Raw genomic sequence first — 20,884 nt, forward strand, 5'->3', positions numbered from 1 at the left:
GCTCGGCCGGAGATTCTACGAGCATAGTTACGACGATGAATATTAGATTTTATTTCACCGTCCGATCGATCCGATTCCTCCTACCTCGACCCGAATATTCCGCTAAAATATTCTCTCCAAGTATTCTCGATACCCGCGATATTAATTCATAAGCCCTTCGCGGGATAACTAGCCGGAACTCCGCGAATTCCGCTTTATCTCTGCCAGTCGGTGAAAATAAGTCGGCCAGTTCGGCCCGGGAATGCATAATTCTCGGCAAGTTACGCTGTAACTTTGGCTAAGGTCTTTGTCTCGGCCGTGAATCACCGCTATAAATTATTTTCCGCGAGTCCGCCGCCGGCTTATCGAAGATCCCCGCGAACTCACGCCTGTTTGTTCTCGCCGGCGACTCGCATTCGTTGGGACGGTTTCAATATCCCGAGCGGGCCATCGTTTCGCGTCGTCGTGACGCGAAGTGGCGCGCGGAAGGAAGGTTGGTTGGTCGTACGGTCGTTTCGCAAGGTAACGTTCATTTTCACGGCCATAAAACACGACGGGACGGGGACGTAACGGTACCGGCACGGCGGTTTGTTAATTTTGCAAAGTTATTTTCGTGGCCGCGTAACCGTACGCCTGGTGAAAAAAAAAACACTCCCATCTCGGTGAAAAAATTGAATTTTTAACATCGCAATCCGACGGGAACGATGCGGCCGTGGTCGCTCGCTCGCATAAAATTTTCACGTCGCCGACGTTGCAAACGAAACGTCAAATGGACAAGAACGCCACGCATTGAGCGGTCCCTCTGGTCGTTCCAGATTTCACGCAGGATTTGTCATCGAAAAATATGAATAACAGACGACGGTGCTTATCCGCTTCTATTGTCATCGGAATTGTTCCGTTCAGCCGACGTTCGTTATTTACCAAGTAGAATTTTCAGATCCGACGAACGAGTGACGCGCGCGTCACCGACACCCGTTCTATTTTAATCAAAGTAAAGATTCTCCATCGTGAAAATTAAGGACGCATCGTTTTCACCGTCGAACCCGATTATCCCGTTGATAGAATTTATCGGGAAGCTGCGAGATGAAAACCGAAGGTCCGGACTGGGAACGGGCGAGTTAAACGAATTTATCGAAGTTGCGAATTAAATAACAACTTTAACGAGCGCCGGTCTGCTTTAATACCTGGATAAACCGACGCTTATACGGTTGCTTCTGTTATCTCCTCATCGCTTGAAAACAAAACTTTCCATTGGTTCGGCCCCGATGCGAGAATTTCTTTTATCGCGCGTTAAACTATGCGAGGAGAAGTTGAAGGCGCCCGTCGATATCGTTAAAAGTATCGTTCGCAAGAATCCGTGTCGGAGTTAATGACTTCGCTTGTTCGCTTGCTTACAGTGTGCCGTGGCATTCAGCAATTCGAAGAGTCACCGCAATATACCGAGGTGAATCCCGGCCAAGACGCCAAGATGATCTGCCGCGTACTCGGCAAGAGAGGACAGTGTATCTGGCAGAAGGATCAAAAAGTAAGTACGAACGATTTATCCGCGAGTTTTCTTAACGGTAGAACCACGCATCGTATCGATATATAGGTATATATAGGTCTATTATTCGCCATAGCTGTCCGGCATTTAGCCCATCGACTGTGAATTCCATTTTCATCGAATTTGCCTGTGAAATAAATCGGCGATCCTAAACGGTTGCGTGACTCTCGCCGTTCCTATCCTTCGAATTTCAAAACGCACGTGAAAAGAGCTAAAAGAGCTATTGAAAAAGAATATTAGAAGAGAAAGAAGGATACTGGCGCGAAAGGAGCTTGAAAAAATTTAACCCACAAACAGGACGACGTGCATGGAATTAGAAAGACCAGTGTGCTCGAGCGAGGTCGAACCGTCGGTCTTTCGAACGTCGAATAATAGCGTTGAACGATGAAAAAAAGATGATGATGATTGGACAAAGATAATTAAAGGTTGTGTCAGCAGAGAAAAGGATAGAAGTATTTTTCCTTTTTTAGAACAAAAAGTTTCTACCCCTCGTCGACTTGCGTTCCAAGTACGACGGTCGAAGTACGTAGAATTTGAAAAATCACGCATGCCGTTATCTCTGACCGAGAGCACCCGGGAAATGGAGAGTGGAAGAAAAGGACCTTCGTCTTGGCGCGCCCCCGTCTATCGCGATTCCGGATAGTTCATTGTTACCAGCACTGTAACCTCCTGGCAGCCAACTTTTCTCCGTTTGCCTCGGTGCCAGTAAACTTCGCTCGAGATAAGTTTCTGACCGAAAGTGGACGTTACGTGTCTACCGACAATAAATACTTGTTCGTCGTTGACTGCGAGGCAACCGAGTCGACTGCTCGAACTTAAGTGAAATATTACGACGCATCGTATTGTACGGACGCATTTACGATCCAGCGGGGTATAGACGAGTCTTGGAGAGTAAAACCACGAGAAAGCAAGCTACAAAGTGATTCGAAGTAAAGAAAGAAAGAAAAAAGAGAGAAAATTAATGCGAAACTCATCGTAGCGCGAGGTTGAATTTCAGGTTGAAGCTCGTGTCCGTAGAGTGTAATTGAGAATGGATAAAAAAAATAAAAGGGAAATAAACGCGGAAATACGGTCGAATAAATACTCCATAGATTATCTGCCGTAACCTGGCAAGTACCTATGGTATTTCATGCGTGTGCACGAACATTACCTTTTAAATTAACAAATACACGAGGCAGAAGCAACGGATTCGATTAACCGACCTCTATATTGGCTGCCGTGTAAATCAATTTCAATCGAATCCCCGCATGGTCAAAGTTTCCATAAAGAATTGAAAATCAAAACAAAAATTATTCGTATTTTTATCACGCACCATTGACGATTACAGAAATCTGTTGCGATCGCGTACGATAGCCCTACACCGTTATTTGCCCTTCCTGCCCTATATGTACATATCGAACACGTGCAAACTACACAGCGTATATTCGCATAAGCGCTTACGGATCCTTAAACGAGTCGTCGTCTTTTCAGTTTTTCGAAATCTATTCTCAGCACCAGGTTCTTACGTCTAGTACGGCGTGCCGCACAGCTGCTGAACAAATTGCCGAGTGAATGCGTCTACGGTTAAAGAAAGTACCGTGTCGGTAATGCCGGTATTCAACGTGGGCGCACGGATTATCCGTTTAAAAAAATTTTTTAATTAAATCCGAGTCATCTTTTCAGCCGCGTCTACATTTTTTACCGCGTAACTGCGCGAGTGTGCGGCCATGGACCACCTCATTTACTCGCAATTACCTACTTAAAGTCCGCGAGGAGCAGGCGGTTGTTGCCACAGGAAGGTATTCACTAACCACATCCGCGCTGCGTATTTTTCTCGGAACGAATCCAACGAATTTGAAAAGATCTAAGAAAGCTCGTTCCGCTCGAAAAGTCTCGACTTTTCTTGGCTGAACAGCGCCGCCGTTAGCACGCGCGCTCGCCACTGGCAACGGCAACGCGATTCGTCTTCTTTCGAGGACGACAACTTCTTTCGAGTTTCGTCGCCGAGCCAATTGTTTTTGGAAAACAGGCCAGGTCGTTTGTATCTATACGTCGCCTAATGTACGTACGGCCACCGAGGGACCGAGTCGCGCTACGTAAGAGAGGCGCGTAACTTTTCCTCGCCGCCTATGCGAGCCACGTACGTCGAAGGTAGCGCGCGAGCGTATATTTATCCGTCTGGCACGCGATCGAAGACGAGATGGTCTGAAAGCGTTGGGAAATTCTCGATGCTCGATGGTACGAACGCAGGAATAGGAGAGACGAAGGAAGAACGACGGTTGATCGAGCGACGCCGAGAGTTAGGGCCAAAGTTGTAGCGTGCGAATAGGACGAAAAAGGGAGAAAGTTGGCGATGATACGACGTTTAACAAAGGATGCAATTTCCTGCGAACAGATTTGCATCGTTCTTCGTCTGTGTCCTCTTGCGGTCAGTGCAACTCGTCCGACCTCGCGGTCGCTTGCGCGCGACATCGCTACGCGAAACAGTTGCCCAAGTGCAATTTCATAACTGGAACGCACTCCCTGCGTGAATTTAGATGAGAATTCGCTGTTCTACCATTCAATGGGCCGACGTTATCGCTCGCCTAGGTACAGGACCAGGCACGAAATTTCCACTGGAATATTTATGCAAAAAGCTGACTCGTCGATCTGCGAGACCTTCGCTTCTTCCTGCGAAATCTTTCGCTCGAGAAAGTGGGAGGGGTGTAGCATCGTTTCACGATCGAAGGAAAAAGGGAACATCTCGCGAACCGGTGGAGAAGAAAAGATTTCCAAGACTCTGGGATATCCGACGTCGAACAATGATCGTCCGTCCAGGTCGTCGGTGACACGCGGCTTCATTATCGTCGTTATCGTTAATCCTGACGAAACTTTTTATTCCGTCGCGCAACTGCCTCCGCAAACCGGCCGACTTTCCTCGTCTCGATCCTTCTTCTCTCTACTATCCCACTTTCTTTTCCACTCACCCCTCTATTCGCGTAATCGTCTTTTCCTTGTAATTAAGTTCTTCATGGTCCTCTGCGCATTGCCCAGACGATGAAAAGACCCGGCGGTGGCTAACAATGGAGGATAACTGTAGCACGATCTCGACGTCAAAGTTCGAACTGTGCGATATTTTCATGCGCTTAATATATCTGTATGTATATATGTATGTGTATATATATATATATATTTTTTTTCATTTCATGTCATCGTGTCGAGAGTATCGCGACGTTACCGCAAAATTATCGAGTGGCGTCGATCCGGCTACGCTTTTTCATCGCACGAAACCACTTGGCGCTTCAACGATCGTTCGCGATCATCGAGAACTTTGAATTTGATCGGAGAGTCGATTAACGTTTTCATTCGACAAGCGGAAGTTTTCAGTTTTCATTAAATTTTCGAACGGGAATGAAGCGTTTACACGCCAGGTTGAAACGCAGCAGAGAGGAAAAAATAGAGTTTACCTTTGCCGCGTTGCAGACGGCTTGTAAAATCGTTGAACGCGGTGATGGCGACAAGGAAGCGAACCTGGTGAATCAAAATATAAATGCGCTACAGTTGCGCCGAGCCCGCCGCGTTTTCCTCGGGCCGTATTGTCGGGCGGGTCAAGAGCCGTAATTTTTCTGCCGTTCGCGCCAGCAAATTACGCTTTCCAGGAAGCTGGGTCACGAGAAAAATACTTGGCCGCGCGTTCCAAAATTTTCGGAAGAGACGCCGTGTAACCGCCTCTTAATCTTTTCTTCCTTCCGTATTCCGTTTTCCCTATCCCACTTGTTTCCCGTTGAGCGCGATAAATTTTTCCTCGGGTTTGTTCCGGAATAAACAAACGCGTTAACGCGCTCGTGAAGGCCGCCTCGTAAGAAGAAACGAAGGAAAAAGGGACGATGCCGCGTCTCTTCTGCAAGATTTAATGCCAGACGATTTTATTACGGCAATTGCGAAGCTAAACGCGTCGTTCAGCCACGTTTCCGGCGAGTTTCTTGCGCCGCTTCCTCTTCCTCTGCGCGTCCGACTCGCGTCCACCGGTTTCCGCTCCACTTTGACTTTCTTCCACCATCGCGACTCGTGTCCCTTCTCGCCTTTTCCTTGTCCGAGAGAAGAGAGCGAGTCGCGAACGCGCCTTGCCTCTACGCGACGAAAAACTTGCTTCGTCGCCGTTTGTCGCGACGCGTCCTGACAGAGAAAGAAGGACGAGGGGCGAGCTGGCGCGGAGGGACAGGGGTTGGTCGTGCTCGTCGTCGTCGGGTATGCTGCGAACGTACCTCTAAATTGAAGTCGTTACAACGGCTCGACTGAAAAAAAGTCGCCAGCCAGGGGTGAAAAGCCGGCCGCGTTCGAGCAAAAAGCGTGCCAACGAGAGGGTGAGAAGAGGACGGTGATTGTCGGAGAAACGAAAAGGGCGACGAAAGGTCCACGAGTTTTCAGACACGGGCAAAGCTTTTGACCGAGCCTGCTTGGGAGCAGATCTTTGACGCGATTTCTTCTTGCACGCGTATTTTCAGCCCCTTTTTCACCTGCTTCTTGTCCGTGCGAGCACGCGACTGCATCGAACTTAAGGAGGCGGTGTACGGTAACCGGCGCGCGAACCGCCTGATTAAACGGAATAATGGCGGTGGAATTCGAAGTCAGTGAAACATCGTGTCGAGAAAGATAGCGGAATCGTTGAACTTGGTGGTAAACGATTCGCGGATCGACGCTCGCGTTACCTGGCAGAGCGTCGTCCGTTTGCGCGATAAGAAGACCGCCCTTACCACTTTTCTTTCTCTTGTCTCCACTAATTAAAGAAGCAAATACACGTTGACGCTGCAAATCAAGCGGAGAATGTTACTCAAAGCTTGTATCGGCTACGATATTACGAGGTGTACGATATTAAAGCGAGTCGAAACGGCTTTAAGAGAAACGTCAAAGTAAATTGTTTTCCTGACAAAGGTCGGAACGTTTAATACCAGCGAGACACATGGAAACAGCGTTCCCGGGCAAAGGAACAAAAGTATCGTTTAAAACCACCCCGATGAATATCGATGGAGCGCGTGGACGAACAAGAAGGAAGAACAGGTGCGCGTGTACACTACAGCTGCGTTTTCTGCAATCCTGATGTCATTAACCCGGATTATCAGTGACCGGGAATTAATATCGAAATTAATGCTGGGAAATCGACGGCGCGTGACCGTGAGCCACAAACCCGATCGAAATCTGGCAGAAAGCGATCGATTCAACGGAGAGAGATCGCGCGTATAATCAAAAGCCACGCCTAAACCGTGTTGGCCGATATAACGGGAAATGATTATGAAACTGTATTTATTACGTATCGGGGAATATTCTTGAAACGGACGGGAATAGCGACATGACGGCAGAATGTGTATCTCCTGGCGACATTTCCCCTAATCCAAATGTCATTAAAGCGGATTACTCCGGCGAATTAATATGTAAATTAATGCACACATCGGTTTTATATAACCGAGAGAATATAGGCACGTATCGGGACGTGGTGACCAGCGGCGTCACTACCACCGGTGTTATCGTCACAAGCAGAGCGGAATAAACGCGCGTGTGCAGCGTACGTGTGCCTCGCGTTCTGTGTGCACGCGAAACGAAACGCGTACACACGGTAAGAGATACAGGACGCGGCGGCGAGAGTGGAGTCTCTTGAAACGCATTTAACCGCGGGCGACGAGACCGTCCGTAGACCACAATGCCGTGAACACCGCACGGAAAAGATTAAATGATAAATTTCCAAAGCAACCGGCGACCACTCGACCGCCACTTATCCGTCCACTTTGTACGCGACCCCTTTTTGTTTACCCCTCGAGGCATCGTGAAAACCGGCCACTCCGCTTCTTTCACCCGCGGCCTCGTTATTTGGATACAAAGCCGGAGCACGTTTGTCTCTTGCCATCTCCTCCATGCCGACGAATGTATAATTAATTCGCGTAATTAACCAAAAACGATCAAGACCGAGGGTTAAGTCGATGAAGCGTGGCCCATCGTCCATCGAATGCCTGGAAAATCGTGAAACCTTGCGACTTTTCCATTTCATTCTCTCTTCGTTTCATTCCCGCTCGACGAAGCTATTCAACCGCCTCTGAAAGAAGCAATCGCTAATCGATCGCAAAGACAGTTCGCTCCCCAGAGAATTACCGGCTCTAAATACGAGCTCTGTCGACCGGAAGCAAACATATTTTTGCCCCCTGATTCGTCCGCGAATCCATCTTCATTATCGAGTGATGCGTCTTCAGGGACAAGACCGCGAGGGCCTAGATACTGCCCGAGACAAAATCATCGTTAAGATTTATTCGCCATCGTGGCCCGTAATTTTTCAACGGTGAATCGCGAGAATTTCAACGTGAGAGATTGGCTGGCGGTTGTACGCGCCGATAGTCGACCTAAATCCGAGTGACGCGCGCGCCTCTCCAACAATTCGTTCTTTTCCATCCGAAAGAGCTTCTTTCCGTGGCAATTCGTGCAGAGATACGTTAATTAAAAGGGGCAGAGAATGCGAGAGTAAGAGCGCGAGGCCCGTGCGATTTCGCTTCGTGCGGTTTGCACAAGGTGGTCGATTATATTTACGTGGAAGACCGGGAAGACCGCGCGAATTTCTCTTCCGCTGCAAGAAACGATAAAAAGGAAGAATGCGGAACAGGTCGGCGAAAAACGCGCGCCACGGAAATTGAAATAATTTCAACCGCTTCTTCCGCGGAATTCCGTTCCTTCGTAGTCGAGCGTTCCGCGTCTGTCTACGGTTTCGAAGGGTGACGCTGATATTTTCTGATTTCCTCGCAAGATCCACCCTTAAACGTTTCGCGATAATTCCGTCAAATCGATGAGACGTTCGGAAGGCGGATGATGGATACGAAGAGACAACCTTTCCACGATGTCTCTCGTGGACAGCCGATATCGAATTCCTCTATTTATTATCGCTAGTGGAATTTGCGAATTCCCGATAGACCATCGGGGTGCCGAGTGTGTGCACAAGCTCCGTGCCGCATTTACGTTTGCTCGGTTAAGCCGCGAATTTCAATTGTAAGTCGACGTCGAACGAAGACGGCAGATGGTTCGACAGACTGTAAATAAGTTTACCCCTAGTTACCGAGTTCGAGAGATCCGAAGCGTAAATATGTACGCTGACGGACGAAGCATATTTAAGATCCCTTCCGCTGTTTCTGCTTAATCGTTTCCCGATGAAAGCACCAATCTGATAGCCGTAATAAAATTTCGCTCTCAACAAGTAGTCGCGAGAAGAGAAAACACGGCGATCAAAGGATAGCAGAACCGCGAGAAGTTCACGCTGGAAACGGAGAATCTTTTTTAAACGAATCTCGCCTGGACCGGGAACGAAGTGTTGGCGCGGAGGCAAATTTTTCATGACTTTTCGGGGACAATGATGCAAATGGTATACAGAAACAGAGTTTCCCCTGCATCGGGAAGCAGACGGGGACGCATTTCGGTGGCTAGAATATCGTTTTACAGTGTTAGGCAACAAGCTGCTAGCAACCCTTCTCCCAGTAGGTGATCCTGAAACGAGATCGCCTCCGAAAGCCTGGAGATTTATGTCGTTCGTGGTCTCTCGTTACTTTCTGCTAAACTTCTCTTTTTCTCCGTCTCTCTTATGGTCGACTTCTAACCCGGAAACTGATCCTTCTTTCTTCGTCTCCCCTTCAAGGCGAATATTTATGAAAGATGTAAATAACGAGCGGGATAATTTTCTCATGAGATCCGAGCTACTCTTGTTTACAACGGGTGCCTTGCGTAGTACTCAACCGAGGATCGTATTGTTTTTGCTTGTTTGCGACTATCGAGGCGCTGTGGCTGCAGGAAAATTGTCTAGAAAATTCACTCGATTCGCGTTCCACGCCGTGAGATAGAACGTAGAACACGGCGGAAAGGCGGTGTGTTTATTTTACGGGAAACGAATTCGGATCTCCGAGGATAATAGGCAGCTCGTATCGTATTCCTAATTGATTTTTCAGACCGCTCGAACGAAGATAAAGCAGAATTTGCATTTTCGTACTGACCCGACCGGTCTTGACTTACGAACGCGGCAAGCACCGACTAAAATTTCTGCAGAGAGAGAGAGATAGTTGCTATAGTTCGGCTTACGGCGACGGCTTGAAGAAGGATTTTCTGTTCGCAGAAGTAACGCGGCACGTAATACAGGAATTAGAAGGGAACCGGACACGCGTACCAGCTTCACGAGATGCGCCTTTTTCCGCGCGATAGAACGAAGAAAGAGCAACCGGCAAGTTTCACGGAGACGCGGCGTGATTCACGAGAAAACGTCGAATCCTTCGAAGGCACGAAATCACTTTAGCGAAATAGGTGTACGGAATCGTCTTCACCGGATTACCAGAAAGCTCTTTTCCGCGCTCCGCCCCTTCTCTCGATTCTTTCACCGCCGCTAGATCCTCTGCTTCCCTGCCGTCTCTCTTCGCCAGCTTCTTCGTAGCCTCGTTTTACCTCGAAGAACATTCGGACCGGGCGAACCCTCTGCCGCGCCTTTTACGCTTCTTCAAACCCCCGCAGTCTCCGCTCGCCTGTGAACCAACCCTTCCAAAGGCCGGACCCGCTCCGCCACTACTCATACCTCCAAAGAGCCGGCAATGAATCTTCGAGTTAACAACTTTTTCACCGAGCGAAAGGAGCTTGATCCGTTGGCTGGCGTGTGCGTCTGAGAGCGAGAATGAGACAGAAAGAGAGAGAGAGAGAGAGAGAGAGAGAGCGGCGAAAAAGAAAAAGCCGAAGAAATAGAAGGTAGAAGAAGAGGAGGTAGATAGAAACAGCGCAACGCGACGCTGGATGAGCTGATAGGGAATGGAGGCGGTTCGAGAAAAGGAGGTTCTTGCGGAGAACAGGGGATGCGGCGGAGGGGTTGAGTAACAGCGTTCGGAGAAAGAGCACGGGTTTCGCGCGGCATCGATCCACGTCCTGCGATCTATTTCGTTGCTCTCCAAGAGATTGCCATTGCGTCTGCATTACTCAAGCTCGTGTTATCAGGGCCTTTGGCCCAGAGGGTATGTACTCTGGCCGTTTGCTTCTCCGCCGAGCGGATTCGTACGTGTACGAACGTGCACGTGTCTGGATATCGGTATGGGTGTTCGTCGATGTGAGGTAGGCGCGCGATTGTGTAGATAGAGAGAGACAGAGACAGAGACAGAGAGAGAGAGAGCCAGAGGGAAGGAGGGGCGTGTCTGCGGATGCATTACGCTGATTGCTGGTCGCGGCCTCTCCGGAGAACATAGTCACGAAGGCCGAGAGAAACGAAAAGGCGGAAAGGTGGCAGGCGGCAGGCCGGTGCCGGGTGTGACGAAGACAGAGCCGACGGTGAACCGACCGAGGAACAAGAAAAGGGAATAAGGGCCCTTCCCGGTTAAGTAAGTGAACGCTCGTGCATCGGCGGCGAGCGCGCGGTTTTTAATCCTTTAAATGAATGTGACGCTGATTCGCCCTCTGATCCTGCTTCTTCGTCGATCCTTCGACGTCCGGACACGAAGGCGGTCGAGCTCTCCGTCACTGGCGTCTGCGATATCGGTCTTCTCGTCGCGGACATGTTGCGTGATTTAAAAGCATCGCGCGATACCTTGCGAGGCGACGAGCATATCGGTTTAAGTCGAATTCGTGCTCTCGAGGACGGATGAAAAAACAGGACGAAGGGGAAAAAGCGAATAGCACCGCGTGGGCGGGTAAGACGCTAATATCCGTGTAATTGCGTACGCGTCGCTTCGTCGGGACGGTAAACGTCAACGCGCTGGCAACTCATTATTCTTCTTGTCCTGAGGGCGCGCCACCGCCCTCCGCCTTCATCTATGCGCAAATAATCATCGCGAGAGGAATCCCCATTGTATTATTGTGTCTGCCGTTGAATGATAAACTGCACGCTTGCTCGGGAACTGCGTCGTATTCATTACTAATATAGTCGCGGCACGCAATTCCGGATGCGACCGACAAAAATTTCGTTTCCCCTTGCAGAAACGCGGAACAGCGAACGCGATTCGTATTTCGCGTGGAATTGCGCGTTGCTCGGTTGACACGTCCAATCGGAACAGGTTTGCCAGTAATTACGAGTTGCCAGAAACTTTCACCGTTAAACAAAGAAAGAGTCGTTCCCCCGACGATTAACGTTGTTGCGAACGTTCGAATCTAAAGCGCGGCCAGCCACGCGCTGGAAAAACGGCGTCGCTGGAAATTACTTACACAGCGCAGCCGATGGGGCAGCAAAAAAATTTGCAATTCCCCAGAGGGGTGCAAGCTGGCGTTAACTCAAGAAGGATTTTCATGGCGCGGCTAGTCGGCCAGGGATTACGAAAACTCGTTAACCAGCTAATGGCCTTAAATGACGAACGACGAGATTTTTCCGGCCAACAGGAGAGAATTGAACCGACGTGCGGCGCGATCCAGTTTCACACGGTACACAGATAACGTACAGGGAGCGTGACTGTGGCCTGGATAAGCCATCGTTGGAGAGAGCTAGGGAGTGAAAACGGTCCTTTAAAACAGGAGGCAGAGGGTGGTCGAGTAAAACGAGCAGATAGATTATATGGGAACCCCCGGTGGAGAATCGATCCTTGAATTACGGTCACATTATGACTGCGAAACTTGCTAAGGCCGCACTTTCCTACCAGGCAGCGAATTAATCTACGCGAAAGAAGAGAAGAGCCTCGAACCCGGGAGCCGATGATTCATTTCGGATGGAACGCGCTTAGAAATCGAGGAGGAACGGAGGACGATGCGACGGCAGAGAGGCGAAACCAGTGACGGAGCTTGAGAGGATCCCGGTAACGAGGAGCGATCCGCCAAGTCCCTTCGTTCGTCGATTAAACGATCGCGCAAAACGCTGACATACGCCGGTCATTGTCTATAGAATCTATCGATGCCACTCGGTTCTCTTTACTTTCCATTCGTTTCCCATCTGCCTCACGACGTACCGTCCGACTCGCTAACGATTCGTCTTCGGATCATTCGTAAACATGAAACTATTTCAGATATTCCCATCTGATTACCATTCGCCAGTCGAGTCTGCCGCGACGCAAGATGTTCGTTGAATCGAGGCAACGACGGTCGATCGATCGATCTCAAGACGAATCTCGATTGTTTCAGCCGATCGGCATGCACTTGAAGAAATACGAGTGGGTAGGACGGCCAGACATCGGCGATTGCTCTCTCTGGGTCAGATCCGCCACCCTGGAGTTCGACGACGGTCTCTGGCAATGTCAAGTCACAGCCAGCGATTTCACAACGCAGGACGCGTTGGCATCCGAATCGGCGAGGCTGGTCGTCAGAGGTAAAAATCTTCGATTTAACGGCAACAGCGCTTGCTTCGGTCCTACGAAAAGCTACGATCGTTGATCAACGCGTTGAAACATTTCGTGCGGACTAACAGGATTATTCTCCCACTTGCACGCATACCGTTTCTATTCGAGTCCCGAGTATATCGTCCGTCGATGAAACCAGCGTGCTCATCAAAGCCACGTTCGTCGATTTTCATCGTCGTTGTACCCATTGTGACGAAATTAACGCGTTACTCGTTCAGACGGCTAGTATCGCGGCAGGACAATACCGAGCCAAAGGCAAAGTTCGAAACTGGGCCGTCGCGGAAAATTCCATCGACGATCAAAGCGTTATTATTTCTCACGCGTTGTGAGCTTCGCGTAAGGTGAGGTACGCGTAAGAAGCGGCGTTTTACGACGCTGCTAGTTCGCGTTGCCCCTATTAATTCGTAATTCGTCGATCGTTTCGACTACCTATGTCTTTGCGCGTTCGCGTGATCGAAGCGATGGAAAAGTTGTGCGATTAATTTTCAAAGTCAAGAGCGACGTTGTCTAAGAAAACGAAGTTTATCGCGCGCGATCGTGGAAAGGCAATTGAACGCGCGTTACGTAGAGTCGTGACGAACGATCGATGGATCTGACAAGGGTAATCAACTACGAAGCGATTAAATGATAACGCAACGATAACGGCCGACGTCCAGAGAAACGTCAGAGCGCATGACTCGGAATATCCAGTCGCGCGACGGCCAAATTAACCTCTGCTAATTTTCTCTCATTGCAGTCAGCCCTCAGCGACCGCAGATAGAGTACGCGGATCGTCTAATTCTACCCGGCAGCAACGTGACAGCCCGAGCAGGTGAGATCGCTACGCTCACTTGCAGAGCGCGGTATGGGAATCCTTCGCCTCTAATTAAATGGTTCGTAATTGTTGCACCGTAGATTCCGTACTACTTATCGTCTTGCACCAGCCCCTACTCGTCGCGGTCTTTTTCCCCCCTCGATTCTCGCGTTTCAGCTGCCTCGAATCCGTTCGGAGCCGGAAGATCATCGATTCCGTTGCAACACAATGTACGAGAATACACTGTCGATCCTTGGATCTCCGTTTTCGTTCGATTCGAGGCCGCCGCTCACCGTGTTTGTTCGAATTTCAGCAGCAGACCGAGCCGAAACGAAGCGAACCGCGCCACGGGAATTTCGAGGAGCCGTCTGTCGCAAATCGAGCGAGATGAAAGAGATCGGCAAAAGGTCAAGCAGGAAATTGAAACGTAGTAGCTGGTGCCGGAAGGATCCGAGTAATAACGTTGGTTTCCAAGAGGAAGCTTTGAATGCTTTTAGATTGCAGCCGCTTTCTAGACGGTGTGCTCGCGTTCAATCATCGTCGAGTAACGCTGCTCCTTTTCGGGATTGATTCGATTAGCTCGCGCCGGCTCCCAGTTGATTTCGCCTCGCGGACTTTCGACAACTTAATTCCAGCCGTATCTTTCACGCGCTGCTCACCGTCGACACAGCACGCGGATGTCGTTTCTCGGTAATCGAACGATTACCGTTGTAATTGCTCCGAGTTGCCGACGCTCCAGACGAACGCGCGCCTCGTCGACTATGGGGGGTGGACTAAATGGCCGAGTCGCGACCGTACGAGCCGGCAGGAACTGCACAGAGAAACGCGAAAAGGATCGAATCTAATTTTTAAATTGAATTCCCGTGTCGCAACGAAGTCACTTTGTCAATCGTAAAAAGAAACGGAGCAGAGTGTCCTCCGTTCCGGAGCTATTATTTCGAGATAGAGAGATAGAGAGAGAGAGAGAGAGAGAGAGACTGTGCTCTACCGAGTCTCGTCCGATACATGCACAGTCTCATTTGTTCGAGGAGCCAGTTAGTTTTCCCTGTGCGAACATCCCAGTCCGTAATGCACCCTGTGGATCTTGCCGATGGTGGCACGGCTCGGTCGGTTGCCCATGAATAATCATGATCCATTCCGACCGGTATCTAGACGAAGTTAAGAGGCTACCAGGGTTTGCTTGCACCCCAGAGGCGTAGAAACAACAGAAAGCACGCGACCGAACGAAACCAACGGTTCTAGCAAACGCGATAGCTTACGCGAGAAACGTTGATTAACTTGTAGACGAATTACCAGACCAGGCTAGGAACGCGGCAACTTCCACGTCGGTCTATTCAAGTTCGGGCCAATGTCGCGACAAGCATCTCTCTCTCTCTCTCTCTCTCTCTCTCTCTTCTCGTAACGCCTCGCCCTTTTTCGCTGAAATTAGACTGATCGATAGACGCCAAGTGTATGCATAAAACGATTCGATCGTTTCCGAGTTTAGGGACCTTGCGTTTACGGCTGTGGTAGACTTCGCGATTACTGCAACGAATCGACTTTGCAGCCATGTAACGCGATCGGTATAAATTCGTAAGAGACTCCGGCAGCTTATAATTTAAAGGACTTTACAATTTACGAGCGCTCCTTTTTTCTAGATGACGCTCGTTGTCGCGATCGATCGCAACGACGAAACGAATCGTTCGTCGGGTACTTTGTCCGCGAGAAAAACGACTCTGAAAAGCGATCGAACCTCTAAGTCCAGTCGCGTTTATAATCCTCCGTCGTGTTTTTATGAAAACGGTAATTCATAAACAGAGAAGTACGTACCGCTCTTTATATTTAAATGTTTTTGTAGGAGGGAAGAAAAATGGTTCGATCGGTCAAAAGGATGCAACTCGTGCCATCGGATGAACCAACGGAGAACGCTCTTTAAAACCCGAAGAATTGATTATGCCCGTTCTTTCTCTCTTACATGCAAATCCGGCAACTTTGTACACGTTACACGTATGCGCACCTTGCATTTCTCCAGCTCTTCGAGTATCCTCTTCTTGGCCAGAAATTCCAGTCCACCTTCTATGCACCGCCGGCCCACGTATCGACGGATACGTTCGCGTTGTTATTTATCGGAGAAACTGCAGCACAGCGGCGTGCGCCGCGTCCTATCAGCACGATAAATAATCCGAACTAAGTAGATTCAGCCGTTTTACAAAGACGCGTGTAAATTGCCGCGTCAAAGGAGAAATTATGGCGATCGTCGGGTTTGCCCGCTCGCCTCTTCGCCCCATCGATGTTTCTCGCGACGACGCAAAGGCTAGAAAATCGCTGCTTTCCTCGAGAGATACACCGTTCGCAACAACGATGAAATCTCTGCTTCGCGACTCGAGATACTCGGAGATTTCGGAATGGCGGGGCAAACTCGGGCTGATTACCTGCTTCGATCTTTGGTTTCATAGAGGAGGAAAGGGAGCAGGAGAACGGGAAGACGGGGGAGACAGGGCCGGGCAAAGAGAGGCAGGACGATGTCGAGGGAAAAGAGAAACACGGTGCGAGTCTGCGAAGAAGGTCGCGGCGAGATGGAGGGCTCGGTGTCCGTGAGATTTCATTCCGTGCAGGCTTGTTACGAAGCAGCCATTGGAAATGCAAATTTTCGGGCGAAATGTTCGTAGGTACGTGGGCGAGACCGAGGTGAGGACTCTGAGGCCTCAGGTAAACTCCACGGAGATAGACAACCCCCGCACCTGGGCTACCTACAGCATCTGCGAGATTATGGCGGAAAGATCGCGTTACGGGCAGCCGATTCGATGCGTCGCCATTCATCCAGCTTACGACAACCCGACCATGTCCTCGAGCACGGAAGTCAGGTTCGACGTTCGATGTGAGTATGCCTTCTTACGTTACGTTATTCGCTTGGCACAGTCTTGAAAAGGAAAAATTTGCCCGAGTTACCGAGTTAAGAAACATTTACGCTCGTAACTGTTCGACGATTGCGGGCTCGCGTTCTTTCGAACGAAGGGAACGAAGTTCGATTGCACAGCTGAGCGATAATTTTAATCGACGCGTAGTCGATACTGTGAACAAATGTTGTTTCTAGAACGTCTTATTTTAACGTTGCAGCGGGCAGCGTGGCTGGGCGCAACGGATTAAGATCGGGGAAATTAATTCCGGAAACTAGTTTAACAAACGATATCGAGTTACAGCGACGTCGTAGCTTAATGATTTTAGTATAAACGGAATTTAGGTTTGCCATAAAGGTTAGCCTTATTATAAGTCCTACCATAACGTGCCGGTCGCTCTCGTTAATAACAGGGATTAGCAAAGAGATTAATATTTAATAATAATCATCGTTATCCGACCGGCTCTCGAGGATGAAGATACTTTGCGGATCAAGCGACCCTCGAGCCAACTTTCCACCGAGCCGCCAACTTTTTTAACGAGATCTCCGCGGTTGGAAACAATTTTTCGCGATGCAGCGAAATCACGTCGGTCGAAAGACGCGCAAGTAATTTCGAGATATCCACGGAAGTTCGATCGCGCTCGGCTGGCGTGCTGAATTTGTATGCATTCCCGTGAACCGACGCACACCGGGCAAACCTAAGACGAAGAGCGAAATTAAAATTCTAGCGATGCTTCGACTCGTGCAGAACAGACAAAAGCGGAGAAAAAATGGTTCCTTTTAGCCACCTGATGAAACATTGCCCTCTCCGGCATTCGCGCAACCAGCCGCGCTTCCATATCCCGGTTTCCGACTATCCCGCGTACACATGTACGTTGAACGTTTTAATCAGCACTCGTTTTCTGCTTTTAGCCGAGCTGCTGATACGCGAGAGTCCGTTACCACGCTGTCGTTGTAACGTTGGTGAAACGTTACGCGTAGCAAAGGTGGAAGCGATATACCGTGCGGTATCGTTGATTAATTGCGCTTATCTAGAAACGCTTGCTACGCGCAAAGACGATTACGAAGGATATCGATATCGAGCGAAACGAGGATTATTCGAAGAGTTGGTTATAACGTTAGGGCGTTCAATGGCGATACGATGATTTGGCCGAGGCCGCAGAGTGAAAAAACATGGGCGCAACAAATAAATCGCTGTTAACGGGAGATCGACAGGAAGGGTGCGTGTGCTGACCTCAACCCCTAGCGGAGCAGGAACCTCCACCAAGCCAACGATTTAACTGTGTACAGAAGCGCTGGTAACCGCGGTACCCTCATCAATCTCCCTCAAAACGCGCCGCCTCGACATCCTGCTTTTCGACCTTATCGACAATTCCAGCTCCGCTGCATCGTCCAACAATTTTGAATCGTTTTTTACGAAACATCGCGACGAACAACGATGACTAATGGCCGGCGAATCGATTCGGCCGGCCGAAACGACGCTTCCAACACGCTTTCGTAGCCTCGGGCAAATATCAGCCTCGGGCGAGCAACGATCGAACAAACGAAACCAAGGAAATATTAATAATCGAGATTTCTGTTTCGCCAACGGCGAGCGATCGACGGCTTTCTCGATCGGCGCTCGAATAACGCGCGTATAGCAAAGTATAACCAATCCACCGCCTGTCACCCTCTTCTCCCTTCTTTATCTCGATACCCAATCTGTAATTTAACCGCGACCAACTGTCATTCGTAATCGAATTGCGAATCGATCGCAATTTTTCTTCTATTAATCGGTTCCGTGCCAGCCCATTCCGTCCAACCCTCGAACTCAAACTCTCGACCCTCTGCCATCGACGCCAAGTAATTCGTTTCGGGTGAAATCGAGTTGGAGCTTGAGTCCTCGCCCGCGATTCCTACGGGAATCCTGCCGACAGTAGACGCGCGAGATGCGGTTTACAAGTATTACCGGGCAGAAATGGAGACACAGAGGTGGCTTGACGCGTATATTGATTAGGGGCATTAGCCGACTGGGACTTTCCGAGGCAAATTGAAAAGTTCGCTTCAAAGCGCAGATATATTCCATGTTCATGCCGCGTCGATCGAAACGCCCACGGGAATTTCGAATCACCCGGTCGTTTCGCTATCCTCGCCCCGTCTGACCGTCCTCTTCAGACCCGCCCTCTTCCCGCGCTGTTCAATCCAGGCCCGATGCACCGTTTACTTTGCCACAACGACAGCTTGCAGCGCGTTCATGCACTTTTCACCGATCGGTCACGACCAATGTAAGCGGATCGACATCCGCTCGTTTCCGCCTACTTCGGACGCACGCTTTTTCGTCACAATTCTATCAAATGTATATACGATGCATGTACGCTCTTTTGGAACTTTCACCGCGCGAATCGATGGCACGGAGACACACGACGAACAAAGTGGCATTCGTTGCGTGTCGACAAGCGTGGCAACGAGCTTCGTGCGACGCTCGTCGAATTAGCAGCTTCCCGGTAACGATAATAATTGGATTTTTCTGAACAAAGGAAGAGACGTACGGTCAAGGAGATGTAAAGCAAACGCGTCTAAGGCAGGCTGACACGAGAATCGGTTATTCGTTGAAGCGTATTTCTGGCAGTCGTTCTTTAGGTGAACTTCAAACGGGTGTGTTTTTATAGACGGTGATGACGTTGGATCGAACAAAAGGTGGGAAGGGTTGAAACAAAGAGAGTGAAAAAGCGGAGGCGCGCGAGCGGCCGGCTTTTGTGTCGCGAAACAGAAATTTCCGTTTCAAGCCGCTTCCCCTTGGAGAAAATTTTTCATCGCCGACCCTCGCTAATTAACCCACCGTACGCGAATTCGTTAATTAACCTCTATCCGATGTATCATCTACAAAACAGGCTGTACACGCGGAACGAGAAAAACGCCGACACGCTGACAAATATTTAAATATTGATAAAAGCATATATTTACCGGCGGAGCCAAGATAAAATAACAAAGTGAATGTAAATACAAACGTTAAAGTTCCTCTTTTTCCGCTATATCGTTTGCCGCGTGATGGTGCGCCGGACAATTTGCAAACAAAGCTAAAACGCTTCCGACGTTCTTTATCCTAACCTTGTGCCTCGAAAGCGAATAAAAGATAAAAGGGGACCAAATATCGCATCGCGATGTTTCGAATCGAATCGCTGCGAACGAACAAAACGATCGGAAATTTTTCGTCGCGCGCTCGCAAATTTATCGTCCCTCCGCTTCGTTCCCCCAGCGTGATAATGAATTTGTTTCGATCAACGTTGCGCTCGTTTGCTCGTAATTTACTGGTACCGATGCTGATCGAATATTCATGAAGCATTGTTCGAAAACGAATACCGAGCTACAGAATTTATTGAAAACTCCAGGAGAGGCTGACGCGATTTATGCACCGGGCACGTAGTTTTCCAATGTACAGCTGACGGGCCGGTGTGTTTCCCGCAGTCTTCTGCAAACTTCAAAACGGTTGCAACTGTAACACAGCGTTGTAGCACGGGAGCCGCGTGGTAAGCCCGGACGCCAAATTTTTTTTCCACCATCGATCGCCTCTCGTTGCTTTTCCTCCGCGTCCATTTCCACTGCGCTCCTCGTTCATAATCGAAAACACGACAACATCGAAAACGCAGGACCGATCGACCACACTTGTTTCGTGGTCATTATGGCTTCGACGATCGAAACTCTATACGCGGCGAAGAATACAACGCTACAGTGTCCTTGGAATCTTCAGCCAGAGGCGAATTTACGAGCAAAGAAATTTACAAGACAGCGGAAATATAATCGTTCGGTTGATGGCGAGCGTCGAGAGGTTGTCGATGGTGACGTGTCAAAGGAGAGACCGGAAGAACAGAAACGACAACGACGAGGCACGCGTTCGAGGATGCCAATCACGGCGGCTAACGTTCGCGTTTGCGTCTCTCGATGGGGAACAAACGCGCGGAATAGAGTTCCAGAGAACAGGTGAAAGAAAAACAAAAGAAAATAGGTTGGTCGATCGAAACAGCTGTGCAGCCTTTTCCGCGGAGAAACACGCGGCGCAACCAAATAAATAGGGTTGACCGGTTTGACGCACACTGGCAGAGGGACACCTCTAGCGTGCACAACCACGCGCACAGCGGACCAGTGTCCTATAAAACACAGACAGCCACGGTAAAAAGGGTAATAGAGGGGAAAGGGAGCCAGAGAGAGGGAAAGGAAAATGGGAAAGGGTGGACAGAGCGAGCAACAAACAAAGAGAGGACGCAGTTGAAATTGTGAATGGGTCAGCGAGTGTTCGTTCGCGCGTATTTCGAAATCATTGTTACGTGAAATGAACAGCTGCGCGAGCTACCTGCACTCTACCTATACGACGATTCGATTCGACAGCATCGCGCCGACCGGCTTTTTTCATTTTCCACATCTTCCCAGGACGTTCCGCCTTCACACCTGAA

The 20,884-nt window shown here is 49.5% G+C and overlaps 1 protein-coding gene across 1 annotated transcript in view; it reads left to right on the plus strand.

Annotated features, from left to right (window-relative positions):
- Nucleotides 1-20,884, plus strand: part of LOC117211521 (hemicentin-1-like) — a 102,201-nt gene that overhangs the window by 69,252 nt on the left and 12,065 nt on the right. The window contains exons 2-5 of the mRNA XM_033455488.1: nucleotides 1,377-1,504; nucleotides 12,575-12,758; nucleotides 13,526-13,661; nucleotides 16,231-16,439. Of these exons, the coding sequence (XP_033311379.1) occupies nucleotides 1,377-1,504; nucleotides 12,575-12,758; nucleotides 13,526-13,661; nucleotides 16,231-16,439 (657 nt within the window). The remainder of the gene's footprint in view (nucleotides 1-1,376; nucleotides 1,505-12,574; nucleotides 12,759-13,525; nucleotides 13,662-16,230; nucleotides 16,440-20,884) is intronic.

This window comes from Bombus bifarius, unplaced genomic scaffold (assembly GCF_011952205.1).
Source record: "Bombus bifarius isolate JDL3187 unplaced genomic scaffold, Bbif_JDL3187 scf7180000008239, whole genome shotgun sequence".
Taxonomy (NCBI): domain Eukaryota; kingdom Metazoa; phylum Arthropoda; class Insecta; order Hymenoptera; family Apidae; genus Bombus; species Bombus bifarius.